This window comes from Culex quinquefasciatus, chromosome 2 (genome assembly GCF_015732765.1).
Source record: "Culex quinquefasciatus strain JHB chromosome 2, VPISU_Cqui_1.0_pri_paternal, whole genome shotgun sequence".
Taxonomy (NCBI): Eukaryota; Metazoa; Arthropoda; class Insecta; order Diptera; family Culicidae; genus Culex; species Culex quinquefasciatus.
In genome coordinates, this window is record NC_051862.1 from 114,354,418 (window position 1) to 114,379,419 (window position 25,002).

The 25,002-nt window shown below is 39.7% G+C and overlaps 1 protein-coding gene across 2 annotated transcripts in view; it reads left to right on the forward strand.

Annotated features, from left to right (window-relative positions):
• LOC119767059 (gonadotropin-releasing hormone II receptor-like) overlaps positions 1-25,002 on the forward strand; it is a 136,594-nt gene that overhangs the window by 70,502 nt on the left and 41,090 nt on the right. For both annotated transcript variants that reach the window (XM_038254489.1, XM_038254488.1), the window contains exons 4-8: positions 4,963-5,111; positions 5,173-5,272; positions 17,195-17,399; positions 17,465-17,588; positions 18,108-18,249. In XM_038254489.1, coding sequence (XP_038110417.1) covers positions 4,963-5,111; positions 5,173-5,272; positions 17,195-17,399; positions 17,465-17,588; positions 18,108-18,249 — 720 coding nt within the window. The remainder of the gene's footprint in view (positions 1-4,962; positions 5,112-5,172; positions 5,273-17,194; positions 17,400-17,464; positions 17,589-18,107; positions 18,250-25,002) is intronic.

Below are 25,002 nucleotides of genomic sequence, written 5' to 3' on the forward strand. Positions count from 1 at the left end.
CATTACCAGTATCAAAAACCATGAATTTTGATACCCATATTGCCCAAATCTGTATGGTTCCGTAAATGTTCTCCCGGGAGAACCTTCCATCAGGGCAATGGCCAGTCCGGGTGTGGCCAATCCTGTCAAAATGGCCATTTTCATTACCAGTATCAAAAACCATGAATATTGATACCCATATTGCCCAAATCTGTATGGTTCCGTAAATGTCCTCCCGGGAGAACCTTCCCTCAGGGCCATGGCCACTCCGGGTGTGGCCAATCCTGTCAAAATGGCCATTTTCATTACCAGTATCAAAAACCATGAATTTTGATACCCATATTGCTCAAATCTGTATGGTTCCGTAAATGTCCTTCCGGGAGAACCTTCCCTCAGGGCAATGGCCAGTCCGGGTGTGGCGAATCCTGTCAAAATGGCCATTTTCATTACCAGTATCAAAAACCATGAGTTTTGATACCCATATTGCCCAAATCTGTATGGTTCCGTAAATGTCCTCCCGGGAGAACCTTCTATCAGGGCAATGGCCACTCCGGGTGTGGCCAATCCTGTCAAAATGGTCATTTTCATTACCAGTATCAAAAACCATGAATTTTGATACCCATATTGCCCAAATTGTATGGTTCCGTAAATGTCCTCCCGGGAGAACCTTCCCTCAGGGCAATGGCCACTCCGGGTGTGACCAATCCTGTCAAAATGGCCATTTTCATTACCAGTATCAAAAACCATGAATTTTGATACCCATATTGCCCAAATCTGTATGGTTCCGTAAATTTCCTCCCGGGAGAACCTTCCCTCAGGGCACTGGCCACTCCGGGTGTGGCCGATACTCTACCAATTTGTTCCCAATCATTTCGGTATTCCGGTAACCGCTCTGGCAACCGTCAATAACTTCTTGGACCTCCTCTCAAGTTCGTTCACCACCTGTTTCTTTCAACGTGTGCGTGTGTGTGTGAGCAATAAAAATCCCAACGTAAGGTCTGTCTTTGATGAAAGTCTGATGGACACTAAATCCTCCAGAGGCTAACTTTTAGCTTAAATAGTTGGCACGGCATCCACGCAACAGAAACAGAATGTCACGCCGAGGGCATGCGACGGTAACGCTACATTTTCGAAAAATTTTGCACTGACACCGCAGATAGAGCTTTAAGACAAAGTCCTTTGTCAAAACATGCAGATTCAGGAAAATATATAAATTTTCTAAATTTAAAAGCTGTTCTAAAATTCGTTCGAATGAATTGTTATAACACCCCAAATTATGTACCGTAAAACGGGGTGACTTTGATAGCCGGGGTGACTTTGATAGGTTTGCAATTTTTCCGCAAAATGAAGAGTACAATTAAAATACGTAAGGAATGGTTAAGAAACATACTGACCATGGTAGAGAAGTGTTCAAAGTACCTCAAGAAGAACTTTTCATAAAATTTTGACAAGTTTAAAAAGATAGTTAACTATAGTTAAGAAAATGTCGATGAAAGTCATTATTTTAAACTTCTCAAAGTGTCATGATTTTCTCAATGAACATGATTTTTAATCGGAAAACGGAATGCATTTTCGGATTCTTTGGACAATTTTCCACTAGGAGAAGGTTAACAAAGTTTGTAAATAATAAATAATATGTGTTTTTGAAACACAATTAAAAAAACTCAAAATTTAAAGGCAATTTCAGTTGAACAAATTTCATGTAAAATATGAAAACTTTTGATTCGTGCTTCGAATTCAGTATAAAATGCAATATAAATCGATAATTTTACAAACAAAACTAGTTTTAATATTTTTAGGCAAAATTCCGAGTTTTTAATAATTTTACCTTAAAATTTAAATGTGTTTCGCTAAAAAGCTTAAAAACTTAGTTAACTAAATATAAACATTGATTTTTTTCTTAAAAACTATATCATCTACATTAGTGATGGTACATTTAGCGTACAAATAAAGTTTGAACATCTTAAATATGATTTTAACAAGAAAAACTATGACTATCAAAGTCACCCCGGAATCAATACTAAGATTTTTTAACGTAGCCATTTTACTAAACATTATTGAAAAAACTTTTTTTTCGAAATAGTGCATGGACTTTGTGTGGTCTACCCCAGTACATGTTTTAAAAAGGTGCAGGTGGTTATGTTCTACATGACCAATATGACAAAGAACTTTGTACAAAACTCCTAAAAAATATTCTATTTTATTTTATATTTTTAAAACATTGCCTATGTACTTAATCCAAAATAATTTATTCCTATAAAATGTTTTCAATCTTTGGCACCTCTGTGGAAATAAATTGCCAAAACAAGTATGGTTCGGAAAATGTCCAATCAAAATGGTAATTTTCATGTCCAGTATCAAAAACCATGAATTTTGGTACCCATATTGCCCCAAGTCGAATAGTTCGATTGATGTCCCCCCGGTAAAACCTTCCCGAGGGCAATTGCCACTCCGGGTGTGGCCAATCCGGTCAAAATGGCCATTTTCATTACCAGTTTCAAAAATCATGAATTTTGATACCCATATTGCCCCAAGTCGTATGGTACGATTAATGTCCCCCCGGTAGAACCTTCCCGAGGGCACTGGCCACTCCGGGTGTGGCCAATCCAGTCAAAATGGCCATTTTCATTACCAGTTTCAAAAACCATGAATTTTGATACCCATATTGCCCCAAGTCGTATGGTACGATTAATGTCCCCCCGGTAGAACCTTCCCGAGGGCACTGGCCACTCCGGGTGTGGCCAATCCAGTCAAAATGGCCATTTTCATCACCAGTATCAAAAACCATGAATTTTGATACCCATATTGCCCAAATTTGTATGGTTCCGTAAATGTCCTCCCGGTAGAACCTTCCCACAGGGCAATGGCCACTCCGGGTGTGGTCAATCCTGCCAATATGGCCATTTGCATTACCAGTATCAAAAACCATGAATTTTGATACCCATATTGCCCAAATTTGTATGGTTCCGTAAATGTCCTCCCGGTAGAACCTTCCCTCAGGGCAATGGCCACTCCGGGTGTGGCCAATCCTGCCAAAATGGCCATTTTCATCACCAGTATCAAAAACCATGAATTTTGATACGCATATTGCCCCAAGTCGTATGGTTCCGTAAATGTCCTCCCGGTAGAACCTTCCCTCAGGGCACTGGCCACTCCGGGTGTGGCCAATTCTGCCAAAATGGTCATTTTCATCACCAGTATCAAAAACCATGAATTTTGATACCCATATTGCCCAAATTTGTATGGTTCCGTAAATGTCCTCCCGGTAGAACCTTCCCTCAGGGCAATGGCCACTCCGGGTGTGGCCAATCCTGCCAAAATGGTAATTTTCATTACCAGTATCAAAAACCATGAATTTTGATACCCATATTGCCCAAATTTGTATGGTTCCGTAAATGTCCTCCCGGTAGAACCTTCCCTCAGGGCAATGGCCACTCCGGGTGTGGCCAATCCTGCCAAAATGGTCATTTTCATTACCAGTATCAAAAACCATGAATTTTGATACCCATATTGCCCAAATTTGTATGGTTCCGTAAATGTCCTCCCGGTAGAGCCACTCCGGGTGTGACCGATATCCTACCAAATTGTTCCCAATAATTTCGGTATTCCGGTGACCGTTCTGGCTACCGTCAATAACTTCTTGGACCTCCTCTCAAGTTCGTGCACCACCTGCGTGTGTGTGTGAGCAATAAAATTCCCAACGTAAGGTCCGTCTTTGATGAAAGTCTGATGGACACTAAATCCTCCAGAGGCTAACTTTTAGCTTAAATAGTTTTCAAGGCATCTACGCAACAGAAACAGAATGTCACGCCGAGGGCTTGCGACGGTAACGCTACATTTTCGAAAAATTTTGCATTGACACCGCAGATAGAGCTTTAAGACAAAGTCCTTTGTCAAAATAATAATCTTGAGGAAAAGCTTACCTGTTGGAAAATATTCCAAAAACAAATTGAAATCCTATCAAAGTCACCCCGGTTTACGGTACTATCTCTCAAATCAAAATTCCAAGCTCATATTCACTTTAATCCTTTTCTCGGGGAGAAGAAAATGGCTTTCGCTCATACGAATGAATATCAATCAGAAAACAATTTTTCGGTGAATTTCAAAGTAGATAAGTATCGTTTGAAAAGAAAAATTGTGACGGGTTATTTTCTAATGTTAGGCAATCCACTTGCAAATGTAGTAGTGAAACCGAAATGTTGAGCGATAATCCTGAAATCCTGAATACAAGGTATCTTGAGATTGAAGTGTATGCATGTCATAAAATTTAATTAGCACAGTTTTTGATGTTTTTTTATAGAAAATATTTTTTTGAAAGGCCACGTGGGTAGCCGTCGACCCGCCCCCCTCCCCCCCATGGCTTTTCGTGTTTTTTTGGTCAGATTTTCCACCCCCTAAGGAGGCCACTTGGTTTATGCACGACCCCAAAGCCTTTCATCGGGTCCCAATTCATCCTAAAGACATCCCTAAGACGGCCATCACGACGCCGTTTGGTCTGTTCGAATTCGCCTTCATGACGTTCGGGCTGCGAAACGCAGCACAGACCTTCCAACGAATCATTCACCAAGTCGTCCACGGACTAGATTTCGTGTTCCCTTACATTGACGACATTTTCATATGCCATATTATTTTAACGAACGAAATTGCGAAAATTATGCAGGCAAAAGTTTAGCTATACCTTGCTATCTTCTTTTTTCAATTCAATCTTAATTCTTCTTTTACAACTAAAAATGTAACAATGTTTTGTTTTTTCCAATAATGAAATTTTAATGTTACAAAGATTTGGAGTTAATGTCAAACAATAGATCCAATGATGTGACAAATACAAAAGAAAAACAATAATTTTTAACGCTTTTTTTCTAATGTCATTATTAATATAAGAACTTTACATGGCGAAAACATAAAATACAGCACCTTCAAATAACTACAACCTCATTTTCATCTTCTAATTTGTTCGATTTTTCTTTTTCATATTTTCGGTAGGTGACCTTTCTGATGATGCCGCTAGAGATTGCATGGGCGTGGACAGTACAATGGGTGGCTGGAGATATCATGTGTCGATTGATGGCATTTTTTCGCACATTCGGGTTGTATCTTTCTAGCTATGTCCTTGTGTGCATATCCGTAGACAGGTAAATACAGTTCTGCAAGCGCTATACAGTCAGATATATAATCAGATTTCCCCCATTTCAGATACTTTGCTGTTTTGCAACCGTTGAAACTATCCAAAGCAAGAGGAAAAATTATGATCATAGGGGCATGGATGTTTTCCACCGTGTGCAGCTCACCGCAAGTAATAATAAATTAAGCAAGCGATATTTAAAAATATCATCCAGAGTAATTTTTATGAGCGATACTTAAAGAATTTGATCTATTATATATTCACGCAAAACAACAATCCTCTCAGGAATCGACCTCTGATTTTTAGAGAATAGTGAATGCGGAACCAAGCAATAATTTCAGACTTTTTTCAAATTAATTTTTACGCTTCTTGTGCCATTGAAACATTTACATTCAATGTTATTCAAGTATACATTCAAACCATACTTCACTGCAACTCAGCGTCGAGTACCTCCTCGGATAATTCAGAGAGCCACAGTGTGAAACTATTGGCTTGGCCAGCACAGAGGGAAATAAAGTGTTGTGGTCAGCCCGGGAGCATGTTGACAGCTCCCATACAAACTGAGCGTACCTCTTTTTGTGGGCCCAGTGGGCCTAAGATGGCGGCCTTTGATATCATCTAGCCAAACATTTGAAAATGGCGAATAGTTTAAATTAATATAGTTTTTGCCTACTTTCGGTTTAAAACGACAAAATAAGCATTCTGGAATCATTTTCTTGAAAAACTTGTTTAAAGATACGCCACGTTAAAATATTAGTCTCGAACAGTTGGAAGGAGCGTGCCGCGAAAGCCGTCACGGAAAAAAAGTTTCCCATGCAAATTTTGAGTTGCGTTTTTAATGGGCGGACTCCGACGAGGTCCACATGCCATCTGTCGGTGGATACGCGCAATTCACGAAAACTGTCATGTTAGGGGACGGCTGGTTGTGGTGAAACTTATATTCGTCAGCCCGAGCATGGGTAAATAACAAGGGAAATGCAATCAGTGTCTTGCGAACCTTCGTGGTGAACGGACACTAGAGCTGCGGTATTTTTTACTACCTAAGCTCAGAGTTATTTCAAAACAAAATTCACAGTCTTTTAAAGACTACCTGAGTTATTTTCCAAAATTCTAAACAGTCTTTTCAAGACTAACACCACCTGAAATTTTGTTGTATTTTACAAACAAAGCCATCTTTTCAAGAGAACTTTGCTTGCAAAATGCGTCAAAACAAAGGTAAACGCAAATCTTCTGAAGATTTGGTCTTTACGTCGGTGAAGCGTTTGAACGCTAAACCGGCTAACGGAAACAGAAAAAGAAAACAGCCTCTTCTGAGGTCTGATTCTGATTCTGAATGTGAGGTCAATCCTCCAATTCCATTGGCAAACAGTTTCGGTGTTTAATCCGAAACTGTAGACAATGATCCTTCTCCTCGTACTGAGCCTTCTGCCGTCGAGAAACGAGTAAAGGTAGTGACTTCCGTCTACGATTTGGCCAGCTTTCGAACGCAACTGAAGAATTGCAAAGAAACTTGCAATTTGAAGGTTTCGTTCCAGCTTGGTCGAAGAGGAGAATGTCGCTTGTTGACGGAATCTTTACAAGATCACCAAACTTTTGTTGGTTATTTGAAAAACCACAAACACAATTTCTACACGTATGAGACCAAGAATGCTCGCCCATTCAAGGCGGTCCTAAAAGGTCTCTCCAACGACTTGTCGGTGGATGAGATCAAAAACGAACTTAAGGTATTGCTTGGCTTTGCCCCATCCCAAGTAATACCAATGAAGAAAAAATCAAACCGGAATATTTCTCGCTTTGGTTTGACTTCACAATTTTATCTGATTCATTTCAACAGAAATGAAATCAACAATTTGAAACTTTTGGACAAAGTTCAGTTTTTGTTCCATGTACGGGTAAAGTGGGAGCATTTTAAGAAACATGGCGGTAATGGCCAGAATCTGACCCAGTGCCGGCGTTGCCAGGCATTCGGTCACGGTACTGATCATTGCGCCATGGTTCCAAAATGCATGGTTTGCGGGGATTCTTCTCACGACAAGGACAATTGTCCCGTGAAAGAAGTCACCCAATTTAAATGTGCAAATTGTGGTGGAAATCACAAATCAAATTTTGGGATTGCCCCATCAGAAAAAAGGTTTTGGATTCTCGTGCTAAGCATCAGCCGAAATCCAAACCGAAATTTTCTCAAAATCAGGTTGTACCTGCATCTTTAAATCAAACGTTCGTGCTGTCTCACTCGAACAATGCTAGAAATACCCCTACCGTGGAAAAGTTAGGTAACAGCAATGGCATTTCTTATGCCAACGTCGTTTCGGGTTCGGGTTCATCCACGAATTTTAAATCCTCTACCAATCTTTCTGAAATTGGACAGGTACCTCAAATCTCATTTGAAAATTTTTCTGCTGGCAACGCTTTGGGATCATCTGATCTCGGCGATGTTACGTTTGAAAAAATGACTTTTTTGCAAAACTCACTGTTTGGTTTGATTCAAACAATGAGTAATGCTACATCCATGATGTGCATGTTGCTGTTATAACCGAAACATTTTTAAAAACTGGCACTTATTTGAAAAGTGATCCAGATTATAAAGTTATAACTAATAACCGAATGAATCGAAATGGCGGTGGAGTTGCAATAGTTATCCACCGTAGTATGACTTATAGCACGTTACGTGACTTTAAGTTAAAAGTTATTGAAAAAATTGGCCAACGTGCAACCTTCTTATTGACGCTTGGGCCAGCTTGTTTACTATGAAGCCTCGTGGAGAGATGTGGAAGCGCGCCTGGACCTGCCGTGGAGATAACAACAAATCGTCGAAGTCATCGGATCGAATCTTGGGACAGAGGAAGTTCATCAAAAAAGGAAAATCTAAAAGTTCGCCATGCAGGGAATTTCACACTAATCACATGCGCGCCACGATTGTTTTTCTTTTTTTAAATTCAATTTCGAATTGTTTTAAATGAATCTTGCAGAAACAAGCGTACTTTTTTATAAGCTTCGTCGTTGATTGAAATTCCAATAAGAAACGTTTGTTTACATGTAAGTTAGTCGACGGTTAGATAGCTGTTTTCAATCTAACTTTCCTTTCCAGTGTGCGCTTTGATTTGACAGCACAGCCCTAAACCACGCCCCCTTTTTTTCGTTGAATCTCTTGTTAGATGACACAGTGTTGTCAAATACATTTGTTCAACTTACTCTGATAACAGTTGTAGCACCAACGGGGTCAAAACTTACGCGAAGCACCAAGGGGGTCAAAAAAGTTGGAAATGCAACTTCAACCGGCTGTATCTCGGCGAAAACTCAACCAATTTGGTGATTCTTGTTGCATTCGATCCGGAAGAATGTCAAGAATCACTTCCAACAAGGTAGATCCAAAACAGATGCGTCTACTTTAAGTTGTAATAAAAAAAGGCATTTCCAACTTTTTTTCCAAGGGTTGTATGAGCCGGTGAAAATGCATTTCCAACTTTTTTGACCCCCTTGGGGCTACAAGTGATAACTAGCATCTTTTTCTGGCAAGTTATAGAACAAAAAAAAGTGCGCTTTTTCCAGTTCACAGGAGTTGTAGAACAAGTTGTGGTAACGCGGCGGATTGGTTATACAACCAGTTAGGAAATACGTTTATCTGACAAAGTGTGTTGCTTGGGAAAGTACCTCAAGAAGAACTTTTCATAAAATTTTGAAATGTTTGAAAAGTTAGTTAACTATAATTAAGAAAGTGTTGATGAATAGCAATATTTAAATCTTCTCAAAGTGTCATGTTTTTCTCAACGAACATGATTTTGAATCGGAAAACGGATTGCATTTTAGGATTCTTTGGACAATTTTCCGCTAGGAGAAGGTAAAATAAGTTAATAAATAAATATTATGTGTTTTTGAAACAGTAATCGAAAAAATCCCTTGTTTTATAAGCATTTTCAGTTGAACAAATTTCATATAAAATGTGAAAACTTTTGATGTTTGCTTCTAATTCAGTTTGAAATGAAATATTAATCGATCATTTCATAACCAAAACTAGTTTCAACGAATTTCTGGTAAATTATGTTTTTTAATAAAAAATTAACTAAGTTTAAACATTGATTTTTTCCTTGAAAACTATATTAGCAACCTTAGTAATGGTACATTTGACGTAAAAATAAAGTTTGAACACCTTAAAATCTGATTTGAACAAGAAAAACTATGACTTTCAAAGTCACCCCGGAATTCAAACTAAGAATTTTTAACGTAACTATTTTTTTAAACACTATTGAAATAACTTTTTTTCAAAAATGGTGTATGGACCTCATGTCCCAAGCAACACACTTTGTCAGATAAACGTATTTCCTAACTGGTTGTATAATAGTCAAGGCTAAAAACCCAAAAAAAACATGTCTAACGGCAAATCGTGTAACAGGCCAGGTTTTGATGGATCTAGGCTAAATCGACCCTGCTGAGTCCGAATATCGCGGTCACGAAGCCCGATTCCTTAAGGGACGCGAGATATTCAAGATGGCGACCAATATGGCGGCTATATAGAGAAGTCAACAATATCACAGTATGAAGGTTGTCGACGTGTTGATTTTAACTAATTTCGGGTCGCTGAACCCGAATGTGACCATGAAAATCGGTCACGACGATCCAGGAGCGTGTAATCCAAGATGGCGTCAATATGGCGAATAGTGAATCTTCAAGTATTTTTAAACAAGATGTAACAAGCTTGTGACCGATCAAATTTAACTAATTTGGGGTCGCTGAACCCGAATATGACCATTTGGGCGAATAGTGAATCTTCAAGTATTTTTAAACAACATGTAACAGGCGAATAGTGAATCTTCAAGTATTGAATCTTCAAGTATTTTTAAACAACATGTAACAGGCTTGTGACCGATCAAATTTAACTAATTTGGGGTCGCTGAACTCGAATATGACCATGAAAATCGGTTACGGCGACCCAGGAGCGTGTAATCCAAGATGGCGTCCAATATGGCGAAGAGAGAATCTTCAAGTATTTTTAAACAAGATGTAACAGGCTTGTGACCGATCAAATTTAACTAATTTGGGGTCGCTGAACCCGAATATGACCATGAAAATCGGTCACGGCGATCCAGGAGCGTGTAAGCCAAGATGGCGTCCAATATGGCGAAGAGAGAATCTTCAAGTATTTTTAACCAACATGTAACAGGCTTGTGACCGATCAAATTTAACTAATTTGGGGTCGCTGAACTCGAATATGACCATTTGGGCGAATAGTGAATCTTCAAGTATTTTTAAGCAACATGTAACAGCCTTGTGACCGATCAAATTTAACTAATTTGGGGTCGCTGAACTCGAATATCGGTCACAAGCCTGTTACATGTTGTTTAAAAATACTTGAAGATTCACTATTCGCCATATTGGACGCCATCTTGGATTACACGCTCCTGGGTCGCCGTGACCGATTTTCATGGTCATATTCGAGTTCAGCGACCCCAAATTAGTTAAATTTGATCGGTCACAAGCCTGTTACATGTTGTTTAAAAATACTTGAAGATTCACTATTCGCCATATTGGACGCCATCTTGGATTACACGCTCCTGGGTCGCCGTGACCGATTTTCATGGTCATATTCGAGTTCAGCGACCCCAAATTAGTTAAATTTGATCGGTCACAAGCTTGTTACATGTTGTTTAAAAATACTTGAAGATTCACTATTCGCCATATTGGACGCCATCTTGGATTACACGCTCCTGGGTCGCCGTGACCGATTTTCATGGTCATATTCGAGTTCAGCGACCCCAAATTAGTTAAATTTGATCGGTCACAAGCCTGTTACATGTTGTTTAAAAATACTTGAAGATTCACTATTCGCCATATTGGACGCCATCTTGGATTACACGCTCCTGGGTCGCCGTGACCGATTTTCATGGTCATATTCGAGTTCAGCGACCCCAAATTAGTTAAATTTGATCGGTCACAAGCCTGTTACATGTTGTTTAAAAATACTTGAAGATTCACTATTCGCCATATTGGACGCCATCTTGGATTACACGCTACTGGGTCGCCGTGACCGATTTTCATGGTCATATTCGAGTTCAGCGACCCCAAATTAGTTAAGTTTGATCGGTCACAAGCCTGTTACATCTTGTTTAAAAATACTTGAAGATTCTCTTTTCGCTATATTGGACGCCATCTTGAATTACACGCTGCTGGATCGCCGTGACCGATTTTCATGGTCATATTCGAGTTCAGCGACCCCAAATTAGTTAAATTTGATCGGTCACAAGGCTGTTACATGTTGCTTAAAAATACTTGAAGATTCACTATTCGCCATATTGGACGCCATCTTGGATTACACGCTCCTGGATCGCCGTGACCGATTTTCATGGTCATATTCGAGTTCAGCGACCCCAAATTAGTTAAATTTGATCGGTCACAAGCCTGTTACATCTTGTTTAAAAATACTTGAAGATTCACTATTCGCCATATTGGACGTCATCTTGGATTACACGCTACTGGGTCGCCGTGACCGATTTTCATGGTCATATTCGGGTTCAGCGACCCCAAATTAGTTAAATTTGATCGGTCACAAGCCTGTTACATGTTGTTTAAAAATACTTGAAGATTCACTATTCGCCATATTGGACGCCATCTTGGATTACACGCTCCTGGATCGCCGTGACCGATTTTCATGGTCATATTCGAGTTCAGCGACCCCAAATTAGTTAAATTTGATCGGTCACAAGCCTGTTACATCTTGTTTAAAAATACTTGAAGATTCACTATTCGCCATATTGGACGTCATCTTGGATTACACGCTACTGGGTCGCCGTGACCGATTTTCATGGTCATATTCGGGTTCAGCGACCCCAAATTAGTTAAATTTGATCGGTCACAAGCCTGTTACATGTTGTTTAAAAATACTTGAAGATTCACTATTCGCCATATTGGACGCCATCTTGGATTACACGCTCCTGGGTCGCCGTGATCGATTTTCATGGTCATATTCGGGTTCAGCGACCCCAAATTAGTTAAATTTGATCGGTCACAAGCCTGTTACATCTTGTTTAAAAATACTTGAAGATTCTCTCTTCGCCATATTGGACGCCATCTTGGATTACACGCTCCTGGGTCGCCGTGACCGATTTTCATGGTCATATTCGAGTTCAGCGACCCCAAATTAGTTAAATTTGATCGGTCACAAGGCTGTTACATGTTGCTTAAAAATACTTGAAGATTCACTATTCGCCATATTGGACGCCATCTTGGATTACACGCTCCTGGATCGCCGTGACCGATTTTCATGGTCATATTCGAGTTCAGCGACCCCAAATTAGTTAAATTTGATCGGTCACAAGCCTGTTACATGTTGTTTAAAAATACTTGAAGATTCACTATTCGCCATATTGGACGTCATCTTGGATTACACGCTACTGGGTCGCCGTGACCGATTTTCATGGTCATATTCGGGTTCAGCGACCCCAAATTAGTTAAATTTGATCGGTCACAAGCCTGTTACATGTTGTTTAAAAATACTTGAAGATTCACTATTCGCCATATTAGACGCCATCTTGGATTACACGCTCCTGGATCGCCGTGACCGATTTTCATGGTCATATTCGGGTTCAGCGACCCCAAATTAGTTAAATTTGATCGGTCACAAGCCTGTTACATCTTGTTTAAAAATACTTGAAGATTCTCTCTTCGCCATATTGGACGCCATCTTGGATTACACGCTACTGGGTCGCCGTGACCGATTTTCATGGTCATATTCGGGTTCAGCGGCCCAAAATTAGTTAAAATCGACACGTCAACAACCTTTATACTGTGATATTGTTAACTTCTGTATATAGCCGCCATATTGGTCGCCATCTTGAATATCTCGCTTCCCTTAAGGAATTCGGCTTCGTGACCGCGATTTTCGGACTCAGCGGGGTCGATTTAGTCTAGATCCATCAAAACCTGGCCTGTTACATGATTTGCCGTTAGACACACGAAAATGAGCCCTTTTTCGATTTCGTGCCTTGACTATAACCAATCCGCCTCGTTATCACAACTTGCTCTACAACTCCTGTGAACTGGAAAAAGCGCACTTTTTTTTGTTGTATAACTTGTCAGAAAAAATGAAAGTTATCAGAGTAAGTTGTACAAATGTATTTGACAACACTGTGCTATCTAACAAGAGATTCAACGAAAAAAGGGGGCGTGGTTTACGGCTGTGCTGTCAAATCAAAGCGCACACTGGAAAGGATAGTTAGATTGAAAACAGCTGTCTAACCGTCGACTAACTTACATGTAAACAAACGTTTCCTATTAGAATTTCAATCAACGACCATGCTAATAAAAAAAAGTTCGCTTGTTTCTGCAAGATTTATTTAAAATAATTCGAAATTGAATTGAAAAAAAAAGAAAAACAATCATGGCGCGCATGTAATTAGTGTGAAATTCCCTGCATGGCGAACTTTAAGATTTTCCTTTTTTGATGAACTTCCTCTTTCCCAAGATTCGATCCGACGACTTCGACGACTTGTTGTTATCTCCACGGCAGATCCAGGCGTTCTTCCGCATTGCTCCACGGGGCTTCATAGTAAATAAGCAGACCTAATCGTCAATAAGAAGGTTGCTGTCTGTTTTGTTAGCTAAAGAACGAAGGCTGTCATTGGAATTGAAGTTATATAAGTTTGTTTCAAGTCAGTTATTATAACTCCATTATATAACTTTGTTATAACAAACCGTTTCAACTGTCATTTCGAGAACCATACCACGGAGTAATATTGAACATCGGTTTGATTTTGATTTGTTGTTTTCTCTATCATAAACTCTATAAGCTGTTAATTTTTGTAGCTTTTACCAGCGATATGTTCACAAATGAATCGGTCAACAATCAAAACTATTGCAATCTTCAATACATAAACATTTTTGAAACTCTAAATTCCTCATGTACAAATTTACACCACCTAACAACACGCAATGTCAAGTTGAATATGTATGTTGAGCATCAGTTTTATAATCTATTCTCCGATAACATTTGTGTAACAAAGCGAGAAAACCTAAGGTTATTTATAGAATGGTTGGCCACGCCCATTTTTTAGAAGTTGCCGTCACATAACAATGTTAGATAAGCAGTGAAACAAACAGTGCAATATTGTTTTTATTCAACAAACTGTTTTCGAAACAAAAAAAAACATTGCAGATGAGGGAACAGCATCTTGGCATATCAGCACTTTGACGTTCAATTACAGCTCATAAAAAGTGTTTTCGAGTGAAATAAAGTGATAAACAGCTCAATAGGAAGTGAGCAAGTACAGTATGTAAAAAAAGTATTTACACCCCTTGGGCACTATGCACATTTTGTGATGAAACATGTAAAAAATTTAAAGTTTGACAGGAACCTAGTACTGCGTTTTGTTCAGAAACTCATGCCAAACATTTTGCTACAAAAAGCTCATGAAAAGATGATTTCTATAAAAAGTTATATAACAAATACTATTACGAAAATAAAAAAGGTGCAAAAAAAGTTTGTACACCTTTCGAAAAATTAACATAAATAATGTTATTTGTTGACAAATCACCATAAATCCAGTCTCCCAACTCCAAATAGGCATCCTTGACTGATTAAAAAAATAATTTAGATTGAATATAAAGTTTACTAACTACTTAGTATAAAAGTTTATATAACTCTGGAAATTCTATATAAAACTTATCTAAAATTAATTTTGCAAACTTTTAATTCAACTAAATGTCAATATATCACCATAGAATTGCTAAATAAACATTTTGGAGTGGGTATAACACCGTTTTGAGGGTTTTTGTATCGATAGAATAGATTTTTCGTTGGAATTTCGTACCAACCCGAAATTACGTCGTCGGAAAATCCGCCGGCATCCGAACCGGTCCACGATTCACAAGTCAACCTATGTGGAATCGGAAAGGGCATAGAATTTCCGATCTTTTGATACCCATACATCTAGGTTTTCTTTAAAACCTACGTTTTTAAATACCTGCGCAAAAAGTAAGTTTGATCCACGAGAACAAAAATTACGAAATTCCATACATTTTTGGCAGGTTGCTCAATCGAAACCATAACAACGTTTTTGCTTAGGTATTTAAAAACGTGGGTTTTATAGAATGTATGTATGGGTATCAAAAGATCGGAAATTTTATGCCCTTTCTGATGCCACATAGGTTAACTTGTGAATTGAGGACCGGTTCAGATGCCGGCGGATTTTCCGACGACGTAATTCCGGGTTGGTACGAAATTCCAACGAAAAATCTATTCTATCGATACAAATACCCCCAAAACGGTGTTATACCCAATCCAAAATGTTTATTTAGCAATTCTATTTGAATTAAAAGTTTGCAAAATTAAGTTTAGATAAGTTTTATATAGAATTTCGAGAGTTATATAAACTTTTATACTAAGTAGTTAGTAAACTTTATATTCAATCCAAATTATTTTTTTAATCAGTCAAGGATGCCTATTTGGAGTTGAGAGACTGGATTTATGGTGATTTGTCAACAAATAACATTATTTATGTTAATTTTTCGAATGGTGTACAAACTTTTTATGCACCTTTTTTATTTTCGTAATAGTATTTGTTAAATAACTTTTTATAGAAATCATCTTTTCATGAGCTTTTTGTAGCAAAATGTTTGGCATGAGTTTCTGAACAAAACGCAGTACTAGGTTCCTGTCAAACTTTAATTTTTTTACATGTTTCATCACAAAATGTGCATAGTGCTCAAGGGGTGTAAATACTTTTTTTACATACTGTAAGTTTTTATCAAAAAAGTTCCAAAATAAATTGTTTTAATAGTGAAAATCAGCAAATTGGATGGAGAGCGAGTGCATATTCCCTATGTTTTGTGTAAAAGTTGGAAAAGAGTAAAGTTGACTGTGTTTTGACACTTGCATGGCACACATCTCATGAGTTACATAAGTCAGTTATACAAGTAGTGAAACAAATATTTATTTAACTAACGTTGACATTTTTTCTCGTATGTTGGTCCAAAACAGCTATCTAACTATTATTCAACAGTCGACAAGTTATGAGTGCTACTTGGGGTGGGCTACACCAGTACATGTTTTAAAAATAATAGTCTTAAGAAAAACCTTACCAGTTGCAAAATATTCCAAAAATAAATTGAAATCCTACCAAAGTCACCCCGGTTTACGGTATGTCAAAATCAATCCAGGTTTTTAAGCGAAGATGGCGTTCGAATGTTGAACGTCCGAAATGTCAAAATCGCGCAAGGGCACCAACACTAGAAAAAAAAATGTGGCTGTCATGCCATGGCACACTTTTTTCGTAATGTTGGTACCACTCCGTGATTTTGACATTTCGGGCGTTCACCATTCGAACGCCATGTTCGCTTAAAAAGCTGGATACAATTTCGGTACCCTTTTAAAAGGGTGACGACGGGTGAACTTGAAAAAGGATACTTTTTACTTTGAGTGTAGCCCTTCATTTCCCTTAATATTTACCCATGCTCGGGTCTGCTGCTCCTTTTCGTCAACCCAGAGTTAGAGAGTATTATGTTCTCTTAGGTGATGAGACCATTTCAGAACCAGAAATCATGAAAGATACATGAAAACAAAAGCTGTTCGGTTAAAAAGATCTTTCGTTGGATTTAATATTCTCGTTAGAGAATCCCGAGCAGGTAAACATAACTCAATAATAACATGTTTTAATAAATTTAATAACTCATAATGCCACGAGAAGATCAAACCCCAGATATCAACATGTTATTGAAATCGACCGTATTCCGCCCGGGTTGATCAATCGGACCGAGCACAGGACTCAAAATACAGAGGTCACCAGATCGAATCTCACGGTGTTTGCCTTTAAGCTTTAATTTTCAACTTTATTACCGAAAACTGAGGTAACTTTGATAGCCCGGGGTGACTTTGATAGGTTTTTCAAATGCCCGTCAAATTAATATCTAAACATTTTTGAGAATTTTGAGTATGTAAGCATTAAGGGATAGCTTATTATCGAACATATGTGCAAAAATGTGACTGTTTCATTGGATGTATCAAAATTAGTGGCCAAATCAAATTTCTATCAATGTCACCCCGGGCTATCAAGGTCATCCCAGTTTACGGTACTTGTTATAATATATTGTGAACTTATATTTCAGGCTTTGGTATTCCATGTAGAACCACATCCCAAAGTCAGCTGGTTTTTGCAGTGTGTTACATACAACTCATGGAATGGCAATTATCAATTTATCTACAACATTCTAGGAATGGTATTCATGTATGCTTTGCCATTGTTGACTATCATCTGCTCATATGCTTCTATTTACATGGAAATTTTTAGGCATAGTCGGATGCCAAATTCAGGTTTTTATATCATTATAAAATAATTCGGATGTTGTTTTTTTCAATAATATTCCAACATTTCACAGACGGATTCCGACGATCGAGTATTGATGTACTAGGACGAGCCAAGCGCAGAACGTTGAAAATGACGATAACAATCGTAACAGTTTTTGCCATTTGTTGGACACCATATTACGTAATGTCTGTATGGTAGGTTTAGATGTTTGTAATGGTTGATATCGAATGTAACCTATATCCTATAAGTAAATTTTTAAAAATAAATCACTACACTCAACCCCCGGTGGTTGGTTACTTTTTCGTTTGACACTTTTTTAGTTTGTACCCCGGTGGTTGGTTACTTTTTCGTTTGACACTTTTTTAGTTTGTACCCCGTTGGTTGGTCAAAGTCAAACTAAAAAGTGACGAACTGTCACTTTTTACACGACGCTCACGCACACTATTAAAACAAACGTTTGGTAGTGTGTGTGAACTCCGTGTAAAAGGGGTGTCAAACTAAAAAGTGACCCCGTTCGTTTGACAACAGTTGGTGTCAAACCATCGGGGTTTGAGTGTATTAAACAGTTCATCTTGCTTAAACATGCACAACATTTAGTTACCATCTTAACATGACTTTTGATTTGAACCTCAATAAAATTAACTTTTTACACTTTTTGCTGTATGCCATTGATAACAAATCGGTAGTTTCACTTATTCAGCGATATTTTTCAGGTATTGGTTGGATGCGTCATCAGCTTATTCTGTAGATCAACGTGTTCAAAAGGGATTATTTTTGTTTGCATGCACAAACAGCTGTATGAATCCAATTGTATACGGAGTATACAACATTAAACTCAGAAAGGGTCGCAATTCGGTAAGGAAACTACCTATGATAAAAAACATGTAAAAAAAACTTGGTGGATGACACAAAGAACGCTAATATGCACTGCAAGTCAATTCATGTGGAAGCATTATCGACGCCGGTGTGCTTTGTTCTATCTAGATAGCAATCCTAGCAAGCTTAATACAAGAGAGCACACCGGCATCGATGTATAACGGCACCAGAAAATCTCATTTTTTTTAAGTGAGACAAGAAACAAGCATCAGTGTACAAACATTTGCGGAGTTTTTTTTTAAAGGTCCAATAAACCAAATTTCCAGTTTTTGCTTTTTGGGTGTTTTTGAAACCGCCTTGAGTCAGGGGTATTAACCTGGCCATGGTCTTCGTTTTCTACATACACGAATGGTATTCCGGGTCTATAGGACCCAGAAATGTTTTCAGCTGCCAAAATTCGAGATTGTAACCGATTTTGGATGTCTTGACCGCAAATGAAAGACTAGGATGTCTACTTTCTGAACCCAACCGGCAGAACCGGTTTTGGACACCGTGGCCACCGGGAACCTGCTACAACCGAAAAAAGTTCTTTTGAGACCCTACTTTGAGGACCTGTATCTCCGAAACGATTGCACATAGCAGGTTGCTTCCGGTTGCATTCGACAGATAATAACCTGAATTTTAAGCCCCAGAAAAATAATTGGTCCATAGTGGCCACCGGTTCCGGTAACCCGGAACTTCCGGACAACTTGATTTTTGCAGTTTTTGACATAAAACCGTCACACAGACCAGTATTTTGAAACGGATTATTTTCCAAATCATTGCAGAAGGATACTACATACTACCCCTGACTGTTTGGTATCGGTTCTGGCCAACTCTGGCCAATCCGGAACCGGTTCCAGGGTACCACTAAAACGGTTCCAATAATTGTCACGCTAGAAACCCGTCATGTTGCATATAAAACTTCATGAAATTGCATGTTATGACCATCTGAGGTCATGCCGATGTCCTCTGACCCATCCTGGTCACTCCGGAACCGGTTACCGGTGGCCACTGGGGGACACTATCGGAATATGCAATGAACCCTATCATCCGACGTATCAAACTTCATGAAATTGAAAGTTATGACCATCTGAGGCCATGCCGATGTCCTCTGACCCATCCTGGTCACTCCGGAACCGGTTACCGGTGGCCACTGGGGGACACTATCGGAATATGCAATGAACCCTATCATCCGACGTATCAAACTTCATGAAATTGAAAGTTATGACCATTTGAGGCCATGCCGATGTCCTCTGACCCATCCTGGTCACTCCGGAACCGGTTACCGGTGGCCACTGGGGACACTATCGGAATAAGCAATGAACCCTATCATCCGACGTATCAAACTTCATGAAATTGAAAGTTATGACCATCTGATGTCATGCCGATGTCCCCTGACCCAACCTGGTCACTCCGGAATCGGTTACCGGAGGCCACTGGGGACACTATCGGAATATCCAATGAACCCTATCATCCGACGTATCAAATTTCCAGAAATTGAAAGTTATGACCATCTGAGGTCATGCCGATGTCCTCTGATCCATCCTGGTCACTCGGAACCGGTTACCGGTGGCCACTGGGGACACTATCGGAATATGCAATGAACCCTATCATCCGACGTATCAAACTTCATGAAATTGAAAGTTATGACCATCTGAGATCCTGCCGATGTCTTCTGACCTAACCTGGCCCGGAACCGGTTTTCGATGGAACTGGTTACCGGTGGCCACTTGGGGACACTATCGGAATATGCAATGAACCCTATCATCCGACGTGTCAAACTTCATGAAATTGAAAGTTATGATCATCTGGGATCAAGACGATGTCCTCTGACCCAACCTGATCACTCCGGAACCGGTTACCTGTGGCCACTTGGTGACACTCTCTGATTATGTAATAAACCCTATCATCCGACGTATCAAACTTCATGAAATTGAACATTATTACCATCTGAGGTCATGCTAACGTCCTTTGAACTTATCTGGTCACTTCGGAATCGGTTTACGATGGCCACTGCGATTGTCCTCAATTCGTCACTTGTGTTATCTTGTAACACGTCTGCTGTAAAAAGATAGGAGATAGATAGCACACAAGCGACGAATTAGTAATTTCTTGCTTCACGGCACGTTTTGAGATTCAAGGAACGGCTCGGGATCCACGAATATGTTTGATAGGCCTAGTCTGGCAAGTTCATCAGCCATTTCAATGCCTTCAATACCGCAGTATCCTGGTACCCAAAACAACATGCCGAGTAGCAAGTTCCAAACATGTTTGGATTCGCATTTAGAGGATTTTAACGCCAATAGTGCAGCTTAGCTATCCGAGAAAATACCGATTTTTGCGTGTCTATAATTTCTAAAATATCAAAATCAAAGGTTAGATGAAAGAGTTTCTGCACCCAAATCTCGGCAACACTCGGTTTGAGAGAAAGACGGCCTCATGAAGTTTGATATGTGGGACGATAGGGTTTCTATTCCGCATATTCCACAAGTGTACACCAGTTGCCACCGGTAACCGATTCCAAAAGCCAGATAGAGTTAGGGGATGTTAGCGTAATTACCTTAGATATAATATTGTTCAATTTCATGTTGTTCGATATGCCGTCATTGCATATTACGATAATGTTCCCCAAAAGCCACTGGTAACCGGTCCCGGAGTGGCCCTCAGTGGCCATAGGTAACCGGTTCCAGATTGATCAGGTAAGGTTAGTTTAGGTCGGCATAACCTTGGATAGAAATAATTTTTCAATTCTATGAAGTTTGATATTTCGGATGATAGGGTTTCTAGCATATTCCACAAGTTTCCCAAGTGGCCATTGGAAACCGACTCCGAAGTGACCAGATAAGTTCAAAGAACGTTAGCATGACCTCAGATGGTCATAACTTTCAATTTCATGAAGTTTGATACGTCGGATGATAGGGTTTACTACATACTCAGAGAGTGTCACCAAGTGGCCAACGGTAACCGATTCTGGAGTGACCAGATAAGTTCAAAGGACGTTAGCATGACCTCAGATGGTAATAATGTTCAATTTCATGAAGTTTGATCAACGGATGACAGGGTTCATTGCATATTTCGATAGTGCCCCCAAGTGGCCACCGGCGACCGGTTCCGGAGTGATCAGGTTAGGTAATAAGACATCGGCATGACCTCAGATGGTCATAACTTGCAATTTCATGAAGTTTGATACGTCGGATGATAGGGTTCATTGCATATTTCGATAGTGTCCCTCAGTGGCCACCGGTAACCGGTTCCGGAGTAACCAGGTAGTGTCATGGGACATCGGCATGACCTCAGATGGTCATAACTTTCAATTTCATGACGTTTGATACGTCGGATGATAGGGTTTATGCATATTCCGATAGTGTCCCCCAGTGGCCACCGGTATCCAGTTCCGGAGTGACCAGGATGGGTCAGAAGACATCGGCATGACCTCAGATGGTCATAACTTTCAATTTCATGAAGTTTGATACGTCGGATGATAGGGTTCATTGCATATTCCGATATGGTCCCCCAGTGGCCACCGGTATCCGGTTCCGGATTGACCAGGATGGGTCAGAGGACATCGGCATGACCTCAGATGGTCATAACTTTCAATTTCTGGAAATTTGATACGTCGGATGATAGGGTTCATTGCATATTCCGATAGTGTCCCTCAGTGGCCACCGGTAACCGGTTCCGGAGTAACCAGGTTGGGTCAGGGACATCGGCATGACCTCAGATGGTTATAACTTCAATTTCATGAAGTTTGATACGTCGGATGATAGGGTTCATTGCATATTCCGATAGTGTCCTCAGTGGCCACCGGTAACCGGTTCCGGAGTGACCAGGATGGGTCAGAGGACATCGGCATGACCTCAGATGGTCATAACTTTCAATTTCATGAAGTTTGATATGTCGGATGATAGGGTTCATTGCATATTCCGATAATGTCCCCAGTGGCCACCGGTAACTGGTTCCGGAGTGACCAGGATGGGTCAGAGGACATCGGCATGACCTCAGATGGTCATAACTTTCAATTTCATGAAGTTTGATACGTCGGATGATAGGGTTCATTGCATATTCCGATAGTGTCCCCAGTGGCCACCGGTAACCGGTTCCGGAGTGACCAGGATGGGTCAGAGGACATCGGCATGACCTCAGATGGTCATAACATGCAATTTCATGAAGTTTTATATGCAACATGACGGGTTTCTAGCGTGACAATTATTGGAACCGTTTTAGTGGTACCCTGGAACCGGTTCCGGATTGGCCAGAGTTGGCCAGAACCGATACCAAACAGTCAGGGGTAGTATGTAGTATCCTTCTGCAATGATTTGGAAAATAATCCGTTTCAAAATACTGGTCTGTGTGACGGTTTTATGTCAAAAACTGCAAAAATCAAGTTGTCCGGAAGTTCCGGGTTACCGGAACCGGTGGCCACTATGGACCAATTATTTTTCTGGGGCTTAAAATTCAGGTTATTATCTGTCGAATGCAACCGGAAGCAACCTGCTATGTGCAATCGTTTCGGAGATACAGGTCCTCAAAGTAGGGGCCTCAAAAGAACTTTTTCGGTTGTAGCAGGTTCCCGGTGGCCACGGTGTCCAAAACCGGTTCTGCCGGTTGGGTTCAGAAAGTAGACATCCTAGCCTTTCATTTGCGGTCAAGACATCCAAAATCGGTTACAATCTCGAATTTTGGCAGCTGAAAACATTTCTGGGTCCTATAGACCCGGAATACCATTGGTGTCAGTTTTTTTTTGGTGCGCACTTCCGGTGGCCACCGGAAGTTCATTTTTGGCCAGAATGTGTGTCTTAGTAAGATACACAAAGTCACAAAATTTCAGATCTCTAGGTGTTTTTGGTCAAAAGTTACAATTACTTTTATAGTGCTACTGGGTCCTATAGACCCGAAGACCATGCCCGGGTTAAAAAACACCCAAAAAGCAAAATCTAAAAATTTGGTTCATTGGACCTTTAAAAAAAATTCCAGATTTGTACTATAACGGTAGTATGATAAGATCCTTTGCATATCGATGCCTCTGTGCTCTCTTTTGCTAACTAAATATGAATGCCAGCAAGCTTAGTACAAGAATGTACGTACAGAGGCATCGAAATAGGGGGAGAGGGGGTAATTTGCACCCCCGGGGCAAAATGCATCCCCTGCTTTTCTCGGTATTTAGAAGAATTTTCCGGGGGAAAATCATAGAAATTGGAAGCTTAACACTGCTAAACCATGCTGAAAAAATGTGAGCATCGTAGTATAAAAACAGCTTAAGTTATTTGCGAAACTTTAAAATGCTGTGTTTTTAACTAATTTTCATTGAACTTCCATTATGATTTTTGGACAGTATAACAAGCATTTATTGTTATTGTAAGTGTTGAGGTACCGTAATCTGGGGTGAATCGCGACTTCAGTCTGAATAGGGACAGCAGTTTTTAGAGCACTTAAAACTTTTAAATTTGGAAATGGATGTACACATTTTGTTGGTCTGAGTCTGTTCTAACCGAAACCAACCAGAAAAATCAAAATATTGAGCTCCAACATGGTTAAAACTGCTGTCCCAATTCGCCCCATGTGTCCCGATTGACCCCAGTTTACGGTATATAGTTTTTGCCATAATCTTTACTATTCTGTAGATAGATGTCTCCAAAAACATCAAAAAATGCATTTTTAATTATATTTTCTGCAAAAAGCGTGGTCGGGGCAAAATGCACCGCTGTGAAGCTCCTTTGTAAAAACAGCGGTGTCATCTAGTGGTGACTAGTGAAAACTGCTTTTAACCGGTGAATTTTGCCCCATGTTGTGGTGCATTTTACCCCGTTGTTGTAGTGCATTTTGCCTCAATGTTGCGGTGCATAATGCCCCGCATGGTTGTTTGAAATGAATCAAAAATGTTTTTAAAAATTTGATATTTTTGAACAATTTTTTTTAAGACTTTTTTCACATGGATGACGAAGAATAATAGTTGTTTTAGAACATCGAACAAAATTCTTCCGCAGTAATGCTGTAATGGTTGAGCAATCACAGTTTTCCCTTAGGGGGTGCATATTACCCCCTCTCCCCCTACTGCCCATGTTCGCATCAATTTCCCATATATGCAAAAACAGCAAGCTGAGAAAAACGCAAGGCAAGTTTGTCTCACACATAAGGCTACGTGTAAAGTTCTCGCGAAAAAAAAATGGATTCCCTACTGAATTCTCAAACAAAGTAGTTACTTGGTGGCTTTTCTGAAAGAGTACACGATTTTGAACTAAACTGCATCAATGCGTGTGGGACATTTCTGCGATCAGGGGCAGTATAGTGCTGAACAACGATGCTAGTTTCCCGTCCTCCTTTTTTCGAAAATGAGTTAAAAAGGATTTTAGACCCCATACTTGCATATGAATCGTCTTGAAGCGCAAACCTTTTTGCAATGTTATTGGTGTACCGTCAGTGGGGGTAACATTGGGTCTGTGGTTGAGATTGGGTCAAAGTGATTTTTTACGGTTTTGACAATTTCTCAGCTTTTTCTCAATGAAATAAAATTCTGTTAAAATGGTCAAAAAATGGTTGTGCAGTGCAGGGGACATTAGGGTGTAATATCAAATCGATTTTCCAGCACAGCAATTTTTCAGTTCCTTTTCGGGTCCTAAACAACTCCTCAAAGTTTGGGAACGATTGGTTTAGTCCTCACTTTGCGCAAAGCAATTCAATTTTCCATGTAAATTTGTACGATTTTTTTTTATTTTGATATTTATAAAATCCACGTTTCACGCTGTACTAAAA